This window comes from Musa acuminata, chromosome BXJ2-10 (genome assembly GCF_036884655.1).
Source record: "Musa acuminata AAA Group cultivar baxijiao chromosome BXJ2-10, Cavendish_Baxijiao_AAA, whole genome shotgun sequence".
In the NCBI taxonomy this organism is placed as follows: domain Eukaryota; kingdom Viridiplantae; phylum Streptophyta; class Magnoliopsida; order Zingiberales; family Musaceae; genus Musa; species Musa acuminata.
This window is the reverse complement of record NC_088347.1, coordinates 9,187,062-9,202,500: the sequence shown is the minus strand read 5'-3', so window position 1 is coordinate 9,202,500 and position 15,439 is coordinate 9,187,062. Positions and strand designations below refer to the sequence as shown.

Sequence of the window (15,439 nt, the reverse complement as noted above, 5' to 3'; positions counted from 1 at the left end):
CCTTTCTTTCTTACTCTCTGCATGGCTTACACCATATCGGTGTGGCTATAGAACATTATCGATTCTAGACCATGATTTTAGTTCATGTTGTTTGGTACAGGCATTATACGGGTCCTATTGGTGACCAGTATTAGTCTTGGACCAAAATTTAATCCATGTTTGCAAGTTGGAACTACTTGATAATGGACAACTAGTTACCAGAAAAATAATTAATGGACTGCCAAGGGTTAAATTTATTTATTTTTTCTACTATAAAATGTTATGACAAGGAAGGACTCAACAATCAAAACCATAGTTCTAATATATAAGATCAATCACTAACTAAATTATGAAGATTAGAGCAAGACATGACTAAAAACCATACACATTAATAATTAAGGGAAGAAACTTAAGCAATCGTCCATGAAAATATCAAATTTATTTCTCAAAAACAAACCTTTATTCCCACTATAGCGAGTAGAACAAGTTCATCCTCAGGCAACTCCCACTTGTCCCTTTTGTCCTCATGTGGAATTTTATCTAGATCATATAATCTGTATGCAAATGCAACACAACGTAGGCTAAGTGCTGCCATGTCTTCAATTGAATTTTTAAACTCATTCACCTGAAAGAACTTGATATGTTAGAAACATAATTGATAGTAAGGTCAATGAAATAAAAGGAGCTTTTCCTTGTCTGAAGTCATTGGACGAATAGAACCATCGTCAAACCAGCTCGTACAAGCAGCTAAGATTAGTTCTGCAGCCCCTTTCCAGTGCACATGAATCTTGGAATCTGCCTACAATTATAAAGAAAGAGAAAAAAGCATACAAGGAAATAGAATCAACAAATTCAAACACATAGGATTAGATGAATCTGAAAATTTAAATAATATGATAATATGGAAACCATATATAAGGACAATCTGCAAAGAAACCAAATGGAAGAACAGTTGCTATAAAAAAAGTGCTTAAAATAAATATTATTGCCAAGAGATGAAAATTCTAGCACAGATCAAATGAGCAACAATTTGTCAGATATGAAACATTGTACTAGTATCACTGGTCAAATTTAAGTATGTACTTAATCACAGAAATGGAGATATAAGAGATAACAAGTTATTAACTAGTTTACTGAGTTGAACTACGTGAAGGATTTTTAGCCACTGACTTCAACTTGCAGGAACTCCAAGAAGAGTCTGTTTGAAACTCTGTTGGAACTGTCTTTCTAATTCTGCTTGGTTTTCTTCCATCTTACATTGTCAAACTAAACACTATTTATTATGTCTGCTGATGCTGCTTTGATTCTACCTCCCATATCTTCTTTGAATATTCGTTTGACAACTTCTCAGCTCTAAAACAGGCTTCTCCTTCAATTACCTTTCCACCAGGAAACAGGGTGATTGGTTACTAGAAGGTTCTCATCTTGGAAGAGATTTTGTCAAAAGAATTCAAAGTTTGATAGCCAAAACATTGTGGTTCCTATGGTTAAACAGGAATAGTGCCAAGTTTTGCAACAACCTCTCCAGCCATTCATTCCTAACTTGGAAGTCTCTAGCCCTCACCAATGACTTCAGCCCAAATCCTTTTTGAATTCTAACATCCCTAGAATGGAGTCTGCCATAACTATGACTTTACATGAATGTAATGGCTCTTTTGATAATACTACTTATGCAGGTATAGGTTATATCTTTAAAAGATGGGATGGATTTACCCTTGAAGCTGGATATGTACCATGTCAAGCTAACCACCCTAGTGCAGTTGAAGGCTTGGATTTATTGGAGGCTTTAAACCTTGCTGAACATGGATGATGGCACAATCTATTGGTCAGATAGGATCCTGCCAATATTATAGCCATGTGCTTAATGGAGAAGCTCTGGCTTCCTGGATTCTTCATGAAATCATTTTGGGTATCCAAGCTGGAGTTTCTAAATTTTCTGTAAACAGTTTTTCTTATTTTAACAGATCTCTCAATGTTGACTCCCACAAACTTGTAGAGCTTGGGATTTGGGAGAATCCATCATACTTATTTTTGTTGGAAGTTGAACATGATTTCTCCTCAAGCGTTTTATGATATAACCAGTGTACTAAATAGTAAATATATCTTATTGACTTGTTTTTGTTTTCATTAAAAAAACTCAAAGAAGACTCTCTCAAGTTTTCATCAGCCCATTTCTCACCATCCCATTATACAGATCTTTATAGAATAGATCACATCATTGGGTTATCAAGCCTTCGGCAAACTTTTATAGAAAGTGCACTCTTCCTATTCATGAAAAGGCAACACTGGTTGTTTATTACTTTATTTTGAGAAAAAAATAACAATTTAACATGGCATGAACCTAGAGAAATCAAATGTAATTTGCACTAGCGAATTCAATTATTTGGCAATCCAGAAGATAACACCTCTCCAGAGATTACTTCAAGTGAATCAAATATGCAGAAACTTTGCTAATTTACTTCCAAAATTGTTGTATTAGCATAGCTACACAGAGTAATAGAAGCTGTCATCCATATCAATGAGGTTAGCCACATCAATTCATATTGGATTGCATGGTTTAAGATCTCTTTAAGTACAAAATGAAGAAATTGGACCTTTTTTGTGACCTTTACTGATCTTACGGGCAATATAATGATTAGGAGAACAAGGGCCCTTGCTTTTCTCAAGCTTGTACAGAAACAATCAATGATCAATACTACATTTTAGTCAAACTGATTTTGCCTAGCCTGAATTTTTAGTATCAACATAACATGAAATCTTTTTCTTATCCCATTAAGTGATATTCCTGACCAAATTAGTGTGAATAACAAATATATTAGTTCTCACTGGGTTAATAGTTCTCAAGCATTAATCAGATGGTAGTAACATATGACGGTATCATATAACATTCCAATTAATCCTACATTGGAAGTGAATAAGAGTAAGATTGACCTATAAAAGTCTGATGGGTAAACTACTGTCAACTAAAGTTTAAACATTTTGAGCTAGTGGTTTGGGTTCAATTATCCTATCAGGTCAGATCATGACAATTAATCTCAAAGTCGACCTAATATTAGATATTGTGAGGGGCTCAAGTAGGAAAGGACTATTGATGGAAAGAACCAAAGGGTACATCACGACATGGAGCCACCATTACACTAAATCTCATATACACCAGTTTCATAAGAATATTAATAATTGTATTTGACTACGACAATTTGTAAAGACAAATAGAAATAAATTCCATGAGAACTAAGAAATAAATTACTAATCATAGTCAACATAGAAGATATTCTATAAAATTTAATTACCACCTTTATTGCAACACCACCATGCTTTTTCTCTGAGTTGAAAGGAACTACATGAAGAATTGATGCTGCTGCCCGCACAACATCAAATTTCATTCCTAGCTATAAAGATGTGGTTCCATTCATGATCTCAAGTTGATAAAAGAGAACAAACAGGAAAGAGGAAATAATTATATAATTTTTTACCTTGATTCCCCAAGAAAGAATGGCCTTTTCTGTAGGTGAACCAGAGACCTCTGCAGGTCCATCCTATTGCAAGTGGGATACAGTAGTAAGTAGTTGAACATGGCCCGCAAGAGTAATGCCATTAATAGAACAATAAATTATGGTAAATTTGAAACCACAAAGTCAAAGAAAAAATACAATATGATTGAGCAATGAAATCTCTTGGGTGCCTGGCATGAATACTTAACATTAGACTAGTCAATTAAAGATCTTATAAACAAGTGTTCAGCAAGTCAAATATGGATATTTATGTAGCATATACCAACAAACAGTATCTGGTGTTGTTTGAAACCAACCATACTAACACATAAAGTGGTACATCATGTTTTTGCTTCTTATTACAGTGTTAACTTTTGCAGCAATTGATTAAGCATGAAAGGAAGGATTTCAATGGAGATTTGAACTTCCTGCAACTTTTTGTACACAATGAAATGGGTTAGAAAATTTTCTTCTTCTTGATTAGAGAATATTTTTAAGGACATTTCCATCGTTTCCATTACACTTGTAAGTATATGAATATAAATTACAATGAGAAATAGGACAACTCACTTCTGGCACAAACACATTGCCAGTTGTATTCTGGGCGATGCCTTCAATCAGCAGGTGAGATGCAGCATCGGTCAATATATCACAATTGTCTGGAGAACTTAATTTCATCCCTCCAACATTTGCCTCCACTACAGTCATCTATAACGTTACAGTAAACCTTTCAGAGCCAAAGACATAAGAAATTTTAATTTTTTTTCTTTTTATTTTTGTTATAAACTTTCATCACATGACTGTACATTGAACAGTTATGCTTTAGACTCTTCAAGTAATTAAGAGCACTACATGGTAAGCATATACCCAGAAAATATAAGTTTGCAACCTGATTGAGTGTCAAAGTTCCAGTTTTGTCACTGCATATTGTTGTTGCTGATCCCATGGTTTCACAAGCTGAAAGCCTCCTCACCTGTGATTCAACCATTTTATATGATTTAGTTCTTTTATAATCTTGCAACACTTGATTGATTCATGAGAGATGCATACCAAGGCCTTGTCTGCCATCATCTTCCTCATTGAGTATGCAAGACTGATGGAGATAAAGACAATTAATCCAAAGAACTGATAGAGAGACAGAGTATCAGATAAAATATATATTACATAGAACAGCATCTAATATTCTTACGTCAAGGTAACAGCCAATGGAAGTCCTTCTGGAACTGCAACAACTACTATGGTTACCTAGTTAAAGTCGGTTGAGAATAAGCCACCTTACTGAAAAGTTCTACAGACTTACAAAACAATTGATACATACAGCAATAGTCAGGATTTTAACAGCACCATCAATGGCAGCCTTTGCACTTGTAAGCCCCCTTATGAATTGAGCAGTTCCATCAGGGTTTTTGGTGTGCCCAGTGAAGTATCTGAAATTTGCACAAATACATAGTTTTGAGATATATACGAGTCATTGTTTACACAATTGCACATACTGACCTAGCCCAAAGAACAATGAGAACTGCAGCAGCAACTGTCAATCCAACTGTACCAATTAAAGTGGCAACACCATTCAATCGTACCTTTAGCAGTGAAAACCACCCATGTAAAACACAAAAAGCATGTTTCTAGTTTCAGAAAAAAATCACAGCAAGACAAACCTGCAGAGGAGTTTCTTCACCATTATCCTCTGAAATATTAGCCATCAACATACCCCATTCAGTATTAGTTCCAACAGCAATCACCTGGGATGATTAGAAAAGACATATAAGATTAGGTTAGTCACAGCACGTCCTGCATAAAAAAAGTTTTGAAAGAAGGAAAAAGAAGTGACCAAAGTAAACACATTCATATATGATTCTCGTAATAAAATTTTCAAATTTCTGAGTTTTAAGACAACAATAAGCATTATCGGATAGATTTAGTAATTGCATTATCATTCTGCTTCAGCATTTGTGTCCTGGGGATGCAACTTGGGCATGCAGATCAAATTCCATCCATGAGCACCAAAAATTGGTTTGAACATTTTTTTGGACAATCTCTTCCTGGATTTAGAATTAAAACATGCATTACCACTAGTAACCAACCAAAATTGAGGCCAGTATCTGAACATTTTCTGCACAGGCTCACTGCTTCAATAACAAAAGCTGCACATAAGTTCAAGTAGGGGAAAGCTTGAGCTGAGATATCTGCTAATGTCAACATGTCATCCTTCTGATCGTTTCTGACTGTTGGTCAGAAACCCAAATAACAACCAGTGTTTGACAATTTTCTTTTTGTTCATGAACTCAACATGTTTAATTATGATTGCTCCTTATTTTTGGCTAGCAATAGTACTGTCAAATGAGTCTTACAAGTAACATAAGCTCATTACTATTAGCATCTGTATTGCTCTGATCTATGACATCATACTATTGTCATTTGGATCTTACAAGTAATATTCAGTAATGCAATTAAATAATGAATTATAATTATAATATGGTTAATAACTTCATATAATATGCATATGGAACTCCGATTCAAAATAGAAAATACTTAACAATGAATATGGAAAATTGCTTTGCACACCCTATTTATTAAACACTGATCATAAACACTGGCAAATTTCCCCTTAATTCCATTCCCATCAGTTATGCCTCAAACCGTGCAAACCACTAATCAATTCAATTCTTTGTTCTTTTGTGAGAGTTTGAGAAAGGAGGTAAGATGAGGACTCTTTAATATGTAAAATTACATAATTGAAAGAAAAGTTTACCCGTGGTTTGAATAGTTTAATGGGTATGTGATGTGAAAATTGCAGGCTTCAGTCACAAACTTTAGATAGCAGCTCTAATGGATTTAGCAATTAGACTGCCGGTAAAGACTCATGAACATTTAAAATTCATTTACAAAAAATTACAGGCTCCACCACTACTCATGAACATTTAAAATGCATTTATGATAATATTGTGTTCCTGTATGAATGTTTTCTTGCAGGAATTTGACTTACAAAAAGGTTTCTTAATGTAAGTGCAGTAGTGGAGAAGCCAAGATTGTGAATGTTAAACTTTAGTAGATATCATACTTCAAAGCAAGAAGCAAACAAAATCTTTGATGAGACATTGAGAAAATTTCCAGTCAACATACCTTACTCATATATACATGTAGAAATTTTCCATAAAAGAATTTTAAAGGAACATATTAGAACCAAACTTCCTGTTGCCAAAAATGCTACATATTGAAGGAGCCTCATGCACTAATATCCAAAGTAGAATCTGAAGAATTATCAGCATATTAAAATGCTCTAATATCATAATCAGATTCTCAATTTAGGTATACAGCATTTTTCGACAATAAAAATACAAAGTGGAATCTGAAGAATTATCAGCATATTAAAATGCTCACCAACATGGTGCCAAAGCCATCAGCAACCTTGCAACCAGACATAAAAAATGGTGCCTTTTGGTCCTTGTGAACCTGAGGAAGAAAATCATATGTTCAGATATGGTTATCAAGTAAATCAGTAAGAAAAAGAAAAAAAATGAAAACTCACAATCTTGGCTTCCCCGGTCATGCTAGATTCATCTATAGCAAGAGAATGGCCATCAATTAGAATACCATCAGCTGGAACCTATAAAGCACATACAAGTAATTAGATCATTTTACACAATCGAGGTTTCAATAAGTTGAACTGTACCTGATCCCCAATTTTAAGTGGAACAATGTCACCAACCACTATATCAAATATTGAAATTTCCATCCTTCTACCACTTCTAGTTACCTAAAACAATACAGAATTTAATGAGTTTGACTTAACAAGACTTGATATTCAAGCATATGAATAAGAAGTTATATTCCAGAAAAGAAAATTCAGAAAGAAACATTTCTGTAAGCTAGTACATACCTCCAAGTGAATATTTCGCTTCTCCTCATTCAGACACTGGAACTGGAGGGATTGTCTATAGTCGCTGACAGCTAAAAAGAAGATGAAATCAAGTGAATTGAAGAGCTTTAGTAGCACTTCCTCCAGGATACCAAAAGCAAAACTCACATGCCAAAAAAAAGAAGCCCGATCATAAAGACTAATGAACGTAAGACTGAAGGGGGGAACAAGCAAAATCTTCTGATATCATTGTCACAATTGTGAATGCCATTTTCTGATAAATAACATTTGTTCAAACAATAGAAACTTCCAACCACACAATGCACACAGACATGCAAATTCCCAGAAGTATTGATCTAATAGATGGTAACCAAGTATTTAACCAAGAGCAAGAATTTGTGAATGAATCATCATCCATATTCCACAGCTTAATTATGCAACTAAATGTTGTCAGAATTGAAACAGTTTTTTTTGTCAAGTAATGAATAGATCGTCGTCATGTTAAACACCCTTAGCAGGTATAGATAGATGCAGAAGTTTGCATCTGGACAAGGTTGTATGTTAGACACCCTTAGCATGTATAGATAGCTACAGAGAGAAAAAAAATTCGAAATATCTAGGAGATACTGCTATTCAAGTAAAACTTGTTGCTACAAGAAAAATATGAATCTACTATGGACACAAACCTCTATCCAATAGACAGAAAAAATATTTTCCACAGCTTTTATGACCAAGAGAAATCCAATTAAGTGGCCTAACAACTGATTCCAATAGACACCCACAGATGAGGAAAAAGAAAAGCACTTTCTTGGTATTGGGAGGAGAAAAGAAGCTTTTGTTGCATCACTTACTAAATTATTAACTGCAGTTAAACATTATTCTCCTCTCTATTAGCTATGATAACATTTCGCTGCCTTTTTATTAAAACCTCTTCAAACATCATCTTCAATTTGGATCTGACCTAAAACACTTCTGACTGCTCAGTACCCTCCCAAAATCAGAGGTTGAGAAAATGTAGTAGGCAAGAAACAAAATAAAATACAAACAGGAAACCTGAAAAGCTATTAACAATAAATTTAACAAGCAGACACTAATGGCAAATTTCTTTAATTGGCTTGACAATTTGACCATATTGTGGCTTCATAAGAAAATATCACAAACTATCAACTATAGAAATAATAGGTTCACAAAATCTTAATCCAACAATAAACAATCATTTTTTGAATCACGTATATTTTTTAATTTATTGTAGTATCAAAATCCATATTTCTATGTCTTGTAGCTAGGAAGAAGTCATATCCATTACAATTTTGCTGATCTTACAATGAGAAGAACCAATCGTACTGCATTCAGAGTTCAGAATCAAACCTAAGCTACTTTTAGGTATCTATTATAGATAATAAACAATATTCATTTTTCTGTTTGAAAGGAGATGCAATTAAAAGAGTGAACAGGAAAGGAGGGTGAAACTGTGGTAGGGAAGAAGATGGGGTTAGAAGTTGGGTGGATCTTGCAAGCAGAAACAAAGATAGACTCAATACTTCATCATAACTCCATATATGCTAAAGTCTCTTGATCAGACACCTATTACACTAACAAAGGAAATATCTAGTTGAGAAATGAATTAAATAAAGACTACACTTAATTTATTCTACTATCTCTTCTCCTTCCCTAATAATAATCTTCAGTATTGTCACATCAAGGCTGACTTGTTGTATGTTGTCATATTTATTCACAAAAGTAACTCATGATCCAATCAAATATAATTAATCATAAAAAATCGACTAATATTCAACCAATCTATTTTTTTTACTCGATTAAGGACTAATTTAACTGAATTATGGATTAAATCTGATTTCCATCACAGAATTAAAATTATTTTCTCAAATTGCTTATCCTCGGGAAAAGACCTTTCTAATAGTTGACTCTTTCACATTGTGGACTTGGAAAATCTTGGTATTAGAAAGCTATAGTCATACCTCAGCCATGCATGATGCCACTCTACAAAAACTTTCAGCCATAGAATGAATAAGATTTATTATGCTCAATCTATGCTGGACTTTGAATGTTATCATCATCATCATCATTTCAAACACTAGTGACAGTTTGGATTTTAGCCCATGAAGAGAATTTCAACCTTGTTTAAGACAAAGAAACATCACACCCAGAAGGAAAATCTGGCCTCCACCTCCATTCCCCACCACCATCACCACCCTTCCTTTCTTAGGAAAAGAAAAGAGACCTGAATCACGTGCTCTCTGATTATAAAACTTTTTTCTTATTATCTTATACTCAAGTCCATTTGCAGTGACAGCATCCTGATTGCTGTTCTTTGGATGGGACATGTATAAACATACTTCTTTTATCTTGTATAGTCTTCCAAGTTGCAAGTACCCTCCATAACCATGAAGTGAAAAAATATTAGAATAAAAATACCACCGGTAGAGGCAAATATTAATCACAGAAGTGACTAATAACAACTTCAAAGGGGCACACTCTTACTGCAAGTTGTTTTATCATAGGTTAAATTCACTCAATTAGTAAAAGCAAATAGAGAAAAATTAGATACTCATATATGAGATCTAGATATCATACCTGTAACAAGTACAACAAGAATTACAGCAAAGGCAATGCTTCCACCGTCGTACCATCCTTCACTTAGGCCCTAGGTAGTAGATAGTAGTACATCATTAGAAGAAAATTACCAGGCATTCTATAGCCAATATGTTATGGATACAACTAGCTGATCCATCAAGCAACATCCAAAGAAATCTAAAGAATGCATAAGATTCCAAAAAGTTCGGAGTCTCGTCAAAAGCAGAGACTTTCAGAACTCTCATTTGCAGCTGGCCATTTATAATATGGGAACACAAATATATGTACATACCTATGGAACAAATTCATTCACTGTTTTGATGCATTTTTCATACAGAAAATGCAGAAACATAAAGTATGTGGAGTCTTTGTAAACCATATTAATTAAAAGAGGTGGAAGGGAAGAAAAAGGAAGAGAAGAGAAGAGAAGAGAGGAGGAAAATAACAAGCCAAATTACATGAAGAATCCTTCAACTTTGGGTGATATTGCAAGTTCGTCTTGAAACTAAAAGAACAAGCCAAAGATGAGTTAGTGTGATAGTCAATTTAATTCTTTTCTTCACATGCCTTTCAAAAAATACACATGATATCCACATGACATTTACATGTCACAAAAATCATAAACTGACTATTGAAAACCTTAGTTTCTGTGTTTGGTCCCAAAACCATCAAATTTTAGTTTTTAATTTTCCCTATTGACTTGATCATTGACTAACATTTCATGTAGATAGTTTTATGTCAAGCGCATTGTCACAAATCGCGTTAGAGTCAACTTAGTATTGGGCATACTGAGGGGTTCAAGGACAAAATGGCTATATGTGATGAGGTTAGAAGCACATCACAATGTGAGTCACCACTGGATTGAGTCTCACGTATACTTAACATGGTTCGTGACAAATTATAGTAGCCCCCATGTAATCCCACAGCAAAAGTGGGAAAATAATTTAAATAGGTTGTAATGGTTTGATGAGTATAATAATTAAGCAAGGAATGATATTTTACTCAAACCAATAACAAACGAGTGGTACATATCGGTCTAAGCGTCCGTTGGTACGTGGACTGCACCTGGTCCGATCCACCATATACAAGGAAAACTTCTTACCCTAATCACTTCCACTTTTCAAGCATGCTGCTCCACTTCTTATGCAATTGTGACCTCTGTTTCTCACCATGACTTCTCACCGCGATCGACGCCACTGCTTCTCATGCAACCATAACTTCACAGCCCAAATGACCTTTGCTTCTCATGTAGGCCACTAGGTCACCGCACATTGCAACCTCCACTTGTCGCAATTTCATTGCACATTGCTGCCATGCATGACCTTTGCCCTAATTACTTCTCCGGTATGCCTCTTCTCCTTGTCCTTTTTCTCCTGCTTCTTCCTTCTTTTCCTCCACTATCTCCTCTTCTTCCACCTTCCTCCTTCCTCCTTCCTCCTCTTCCTTCATCTGCCCTTTCTCTTCTCTTTGTTCTTCCTCTCCGAAACACTAGTAAGTACCAGTGTACCAACACATTATATACCAATACTGACTAGTATGTACCGGTCCGACCAAATCACCAAAACAAGTCCCGTACTTGAAACCATGGTATGCAATACCGAATGGTACTGCCTGGTACGAGCGTTACGTATTGGTCCGACGACATACCGGTACGCGGACCGCCCGGTACCGCTACAGGGATATACTGTAGCAATGCTACAGTGCTACAGTAATGAAGAAAAATATATAAAATTATTCGGTACACCAGGGTGTACCGCTCGGTACGCCGGTACCGTACCGTACTGAGCCAACCTCGAAACACCGGTACGGTATGGTATTGCATACCTTGCTTGAAATGATGATCCTTGATAATAAGTATCTTAGACCATATGGTTTTATTTATCAAGTTAAAAGGTCAATTAGGCCATGATAAGACCACATAACTGAGTGATTCTTCGAGTTAGAACAAGTTGAAAAGTTACCCTTGATGGCATGGCATTATCATCAACTAATGTAGGACAATAGAAGATGTTGCAGATATGGCAACTTATAACATTTGAAGACCACTTAACTAATAAAAATATAATAAATTATGCTTATATCTAGGTCAATTAACATTCTATTAAATAAAAAAGTTATCCGTATAACTATTATGTAGTCTTTACTCTAGGGTTTTGAATACCGGTCCATTCTGACGTACCGAGCAATGTACCAGTATGTATCATCGATATGCCCTAGCGAACTAATAATATATCCTAAAATCTTAAAAATATCTCCACCTACTACGCTAGGGCATACCGACTGGTATGCCTCTATAATGGTCGAAATCAAGGGTAATATTGGTCGGTATGCCTTGATACCGATCAAAACACTAAAACTACCCAATAGAGAGCAGTTCATATACCGATATTCTCTCGGACCAATATGTACCGATCGTACCGGGTGGTACACATCGAAATTGAGAACCTTGCTTTACTCAACCATGGACTTACCAAATTATATATGTATCATTTGATAGGATTGATTTGATATTTTATAGTTTAATATTCTTGTTTGGAAATGACCTTTTAAATGATACACATTAGCAGCTACAAAATAAATATGGATAAGGTAAGGACGACCAACAAAGAGACAAAGAGCAACGATGGTGGCGAGATAAAAGACATTATAATGTTCTTCATCCTTAACCTAGTATTAGGGATGGGAAAAAGAATATTTTCTAAATTGAGTTATGGAGATAGGCCTTAAAAATCAAAAGGTTTGATTTAAGTATGACTAAGAATAAATATATGTGATGTTATTTTAGTAATACTATAAGGAAAACTATGAATATGGTTAATATGAATGGACAAGTAATTCAGTAAGAGTACTAGGTATCTTGGCTTTGTTATTCAACATGATGAAAGATTGATGAAGATATTATATACAGAATAAAAACTAGTTGGCTAAAATCTGAAAAGAAATGGCTCCAAGTGTCCTTTTAGATTAAAAGAATAGTTTTACAAGATAGTTAAGATATTCATGATTTATAAATGTGAGTGTTGGGTGATTAAGATGCATCATATACAAAAAAATTTTGTAGCTGAATGTTGAATGTTAAAGTGGATCTAGGAGTTGCTAGGAAGCCAAAAAAAAATATTTCCATTTCTGTACAACTAGTCTTAACTCGGGTAAAGAATAATACGAGGAAGAATTACCTAAGATGACATAGACATGTTCTAAAGAGACACATGGAAATGCAGGAGTGAAGGCTTTAATTAAAACTATAAATATGGATATAAATCTTTTAATTTAACTAAAGATATTTATTAAAAGGATCAATGTGAAAAAATTCATGTAGTTCATCCCAAATAATTAAAGCATTATAGTTTATGGTTGTTGTTGATAATGATCAAATAAGGGTCCTCATGGATTATATAAGAGATAAGAATCACTTGGGAGCAACATTCATATAGGAGCATAGTAACTCATTAGATAAAAAGTCGTATGGGAAGAAATGTACTGAAAACTCGTACATGAAATGGTAAAGAATTTAACCCAAGATCTTCAATTTTGAATAATACTGTCTAGAACGGATGATACATACCAGTCCATCAATAGACGATACACGGACCGCCCATTACCAGGCGGTATATATATATATATAAAATAAAAGATGACGTCGCCTTTCCCTTCTCCCATGCAGGGCAACGTCGCCTTTTATAAAAATATTTATATATAAAAAAATATTATATATATATATAAGATTTATTTTACTTTATATATATATATATATATATATATATATATATATATATATATATATATATACCTAATGGTATACCATTCAGTATACAGTAGTACCATACCGAGCGAACTATCACGGACTTAGCTGGTTTTGGCTAAGTCGTGCAGCACCCTTACGTCCGTCCGCAAAGGTCAGCCTCTCCGAAGCCTCCCATTGTCCCTTAGGACCAACAAAAGAGAGAACGCCTCACTCGGGATCCACAAGCAAACATCTTCGTAAACACTTCATAGACAATGCAAATTACAAACAGACTTTACAAGCTCTGAACAATTGCACAACAAATGGTAAAATGGTCCATTACAAACCGAAAATCTCTCACACGTGTCCTCATGACACAACCTTTATTTACAAGCCTAAAGCGGCCACCAACCTAACTAAAATGGGACTATTAAGCCTTCGGCCGTCCCTCTACATGCTGTACAAAGCATGAACATACCAAAAGACACGGACATACATAAGCATTACATCAAACATCCTGTTTAGAAGTTTGTCTGTGACATTCTCCCCCACTTATTCCTTTGACATCCTCGTCGAAGCCTTTGTCGACACTACAACTCCTTGCCTTTGCTAAGTCTTCAATCTTCTGCTCCAGCTACAATGCGCCTCTTGGCTCCCAACTATTCTCCGCTGTTATTTTTTAGTAGTCGAACCTTTGATCCGCCATACTGCTTCAACTCGTCAATGACTCTGACTCTAGTGTGTGGTTGGCTGAGTTGTGTTGATCCCTATTGGTTCCTGCGGATCCTCTAGATGAAGGAAAAGACCATCCTTACTGCGCCAGTCTCTCAAATGTCTCATGCTGCTTGAATTGGGTGGATGCTTGTTGGAGTTTTAACGAGCATCATCTCGCAAACTTTTGAAGTTTTGGGTCATTCCTCCATAAAATTTGCTCATTGACTCTTCTTTCACTTAGTTGTCACATCCAAGTAGGTTCGCATCACTTCCGCTTTCGATTGGCATTTCGTTAGGAAATGAAGCAGACAATCTACTCTCAGTAGCACCGATCATCGTTGGTGAGGATTTGTCAACTATTGTCTTCCATTATCTTCGAAGGGTCTTTGAACTTGTGCAGAGCTCCTCTGCTAGATAGATAAGAGAATTAGGGTACTCGATTTCGCCTATTCTCTTAAGGGTTGAGAAGGCAAAGGTTACTTGACTTCGCCCACCTCCTCAAGGTTGTACTCTATGCATCGAGATGGTTACTAGCCTTCGCCTGCTCTTTGCTCACACTTCTGAAGCACTTGAAGTGTTTGCACTCCTTGCGTTGAGTTAGTTATTGTGATTCACCTTCTCAATGCCATCAAACTTCTGGAATGCAGGAAGTTTTCACCCCAACTTGGAGTGATTCTCTCATAGGTTTGGTCGCCTCTAGGATTGTACCGTCTTCTCTATCAACCCTACCGCCTACTCTACTGAGTAGCAAAGGTATAGCACCACGTACTGTCTGCTTCATTCCTTGGTCATGCACTCTTGACTAACCCGAAGTCCTTCACTTTCGGCTATCTTGATGAGAAGCTCGTTGACACCGGTCTTACGAAGTTCCTTGGCCTTTGCCCTTCAGCATTGTCTCGGTACTTGGAGTTTGCCTTTGCATGCTCCACCTCCTCGGCTCCTTTCACGACTAAGCGCTCTCCCTCTATGAGAGCAAGGGATTAATGACTTTCACAGAAGTCTCGTCTCTGCGGTACCATGGCGCTGCCATGCTCATGGCGCTGCCATGCCAATGGCACTACTATCCGTCGCCTCGTA

The 15,439-nt window shown here is 35.7% G+C and overlaps 1 protein-coding gene across 2 annotated transcripts in view; it reads right to left on the bottom strand.

Moving 5' to 3' along the window:
* LOC135586034 (calcium-transporting ATPase 5, plasma membrane-type-like) overlaps window positions 1–15,439 on the bottom strand; it is a 55,744-nt gene that overhangs the window by 13,143 nt on the left and 27,162 nt on the right. Inside the window, exons 8-23 of one of the 2 annotated variants that reach the window (XM_065130937.1) lie at window positions 9,925–9,994; window positions 7,351–7,421; window positions 7,144–7,227; window positions 7,000–7,077; window positions 6,852–6,923; window positions 5,129–5,212; window positions 4,968–5,050; window positions 4,789–4,897; window positions 4,660–4,715; window positions 4,521–4,563; window positions 4,360–4,443; window positions 4,041–4,178; window positions 3,453–3,515; window positions 3,273–3,368; window positions 673–778; window positions 437–606 (exon numbers count right to left, since the gene is read on the bottom strand). In XM_065130937.1, coding sequence (XP_064987009.1) covers window positions 437–606; window positions 673–778; window positions 3,273–3,368; window positions 3,453–3,515; window positions 4,041–4,178; window positions 4,360–4,443; window positions 4,521–4,563; window positions 4,660–4,715; window positions 4,789–4,897; window positions 4,968–5,050; window positions 5,129–5,212; window positions 6,852–6,923; window positions 7,000–7,077; window positions 7,144–7,227; window positions 7,351–7,421; window positions 9,925–9,994 — 1,407 coding nt within the window. The remainder of the gene's footprint in view (window positions 1–436; window positions 607–672; window positions 779–3,272; window positions 3,369–3,452; window positions 3,516–4,040; window positions 4,179–4,359; window positions 4,444–4,520; window positions 4,564–4,659; window positions 4,716–4,788; window positions 4,898–4,967; window positions 5,051–5,128; window positions 5,213–6,851; window positions 6,924–6,999; window positions 7,078–7,143; window positions 7,228–7,350; window positions 7,422–9,924; window positions 9,995–15,439) is intronic. The other variant, XM_065130939.1, reaches the window with a different exon arrangement.